This window comes from Morone saxatilis, unplaced genomic scaffold (assembly GCF_004916995.1).
Source record: "Morone saxatilis isolate NCDOM2014 unplaced genomic scaffold, NCSU_SB_2.0 Contig18, whole genome shotgun sequence".
Lineage (NCBI taxonomy): Eukaryota > Metazoa > Chordata > Actinopteri > Moronidae > Morone > Morone saxatilis.
The window spans coordinates 17247180-17249711 of record NW_023339740.1 but is presented as its reverse complement, the minus strand read 5'-3'; the positions used below and the strand labels follow the sequence as shown (position 1 = coordinate 17249711).

The following is a 2532-nucleotide window of genomic DNA, read 5'->3' as shown; positions in this document are numbered from 1 at the left end:
AAAATACCGCGATAATACCGAAAACCGTGATAATTTTGGTCACTATAACCGTGAGGTTAAATTTTCATACTGTTACATCCCTACCTCCAATAATTAGAAAAGGGTGGAGGAGAAGCAGTGGACAGAGGCGACTGGATCATTTCATAAAAAGATATATGCTCCCCCATTCCTTTTTCTTCTTGAACTCCGCAAAGAAAATTACAAAGTGAGAGGAGAAAAATGTTGAGTAGATGAGCTGCAGTCACTGGAGCTCACAGAAGTCCCTGATCAGAGTCATTAGCTAAATGTACAGAGCACAAAAATGGGTCAATGGAGTATAATAGTATCACATAAAGGGGTGGATTTTATTTGAGGACAGAAGGAATGAAAATGTGTGAAAAATGAAAAAAACAACTGATCTAAAATAAGGCTGAAAGGAGTGAAAAGTTAGCCAAGTGTGCATCATCATTAATACAGTGTGTGTGCTTTGAAATGCCCATGACAGCTGCAGTGATTTGGAGAAGGAGATCCGTGTTTGCAAGATGCCTTAAAGCTGTGTGTGCCGATTTGACATCGTGTCAGAATGAATCACCTGATTTAACTGGCCTGCTACAGCTACCCGACTTTACAAACCCAGTTTTATTACAGCCCAGCATAGCGCAACCTGTCTGTTTGAAAATTAATGACTTAATGAATGAATGTTTTGTTGAAAGAATAAACATTTATCTGATTAAAAATTATTGTTAATTTCTTTCTCCCCCCTGCAGATCCATCAGTGCATCACAGACAGAAGACAGTGGTAACAGACATGTGCTACCCGACAGAGATATCCAGCCTGATGGACTTTGGCACACCAGACTGCTCACTAGGCAAAGGTACGGTGTTGCTTGAAAAAAAAAAAAATACAAGGTGTTGCCTTGGTGACAGCAGGAAGTGTGCACAGTGATTTATCCTGGCAGTTAAAAGACAGAACTGTCAGCTTGACTGGGAGGTTAACACTGGAGCAAAGGCCTGCGCAGGCTAAGAGTGTGAGAACAATCAGATAACAGCTCTTGGTACCTGGCCACGAGGGCCTTACACTTGCAGGGTTTGATTCATCACAGCTAAATAACATGTTTTGTCACACAATACTTGGTGTAAGACTGCAAGACTTGATTGACTTCTCACCATAGAAAAGCATTTTACTTTGCAAATTGCTTTAATCTGAATGGAGCTTTATTGAAGTTTATTACACTAGGGTTGTATTGTAATGTGCAATTATTGCATCGCAGCCAGGCCACTTATTTCCTCCAATCACTGTCATCAGTTTGAGAAATAAAATGCTTTATAGAGAGGCCTTAGTAGTTCTGGATAATAGTCTCTCTCAGTCTCTCGTTTGTGGTAATCAAACTGACCAGCCTGTAATATTATGCACCACAAAAGATATTGATCATAGTCTATTGATCGCATGTGTATTGTTGCTTAATCTGTAAGCCGTGTGTCCATTTCTTTTTCTCAGCGTAATGGCTGCTATTATTTTCTACTGTTCTCACACTGACCAAACTGCAGACCCTGTGCCGTAATTGCCTAGTCCAGCCCCTTGAAGCTGGCAGAGCAAGCTCAGTGGCTATTAGACAAGCCTCGTGTCATTTCCATCAACAATGGGTAGCGACAGTGGTGACCTCAGTCACTCATTCTCCTTCTTCTCTGCCCATCACTGCTTTCCCTCTCCCTCCTCCTCCTTTTTTTTTCACCTCCTCTTCTCTCTCAAGGCTAGCTAATATTTTAATGCCGCTCCATCCTGGCTCTCTATCAACACTCCCCAGCACTGATAATGCAGATTGACAGGTCAACTGAGAGAAGGGAGAGCGATACAGTGGAGGAGAACAGGCTAGAAAAAGAAGGGTTTTAGGATTTCTTCTGGCTTTAATGTGAGCAAAGCAAATGAATGACATAGTGATACAGGGAGTTTAAGCCGAAGAATAAGGACACTGAGGAGTGGAAAATTTCAGACTGAGTAACTGTGAGGCTAAAAGCAATACTGTGAATAAGATTCGGTGTAGCTGGGAGGCAGGCTACAGGATGACCTTGGAATTATCAAGTGCTTCATTTGGTCAAAATTTTCTTGTTCAAATAAAAAGCTGATAGATTCAGGCAGGTTATAATTTAAATCTAGTATATGGTCAAAATTTTAATTATTTGGCTGAATGATGTGATATTATAACTGTAATAATACAGCGAAGGCTGGTTTAGAAAAACATGCTCGACATTCTAATGAGGTGTTAATTGCATCCACCATAGAGAGTTATAATTTAAATCTTTTGTCTCAGCTCTCATCAGTCCGAGAGGAGCGAGCCTGGCAGTAATCCTTGAGGTGTCAGGGAGTGATTGACAGATCCATTGCCTCATGTGACAAGTATCTGGTTAGAGCACATCTGATCTTTAGACGGAGCTAAAGCACTGAGCGTCAGCCTCTGACAGGCAGGACAAATGGTATGCTTGCCCTGAACTGCCTGTCACGTCTTAAAATGCAGTTTTAACTCGTCTTTCTCTTGCACACATACACACACACAC

The 2532-nt window shown here is 41.4% G+C and overlaps 1 protein-coding gene across 4 annotated transcripts in view; it reads left to right on the top strand.

The window, feature by feature from the left end:
• Positions 1-2532, top strand: part of kaznb (kazrin, periplakin interacting protein b) — a 62083-nt gene that overhangs the window by 34235 nt on the left and 25316 nt on the right. For all 4 annotated transcript variants that reach the window (XR_004796739.1, XM_035662356.1, XM_035662358.1 and 1 more), the window contains exon 2: positions 747-854. Coding sequence is in view for 3 of the 4 variants with exons in the window: in XM_035662356.1 (XP_035518249.1) it covers positions 747-854 (108 nt within the window). In the remaining variant the exon portion in view is untranslated. The remainder of the gene's footprint in view (positions 1-746; positions 855-2532) is intronic.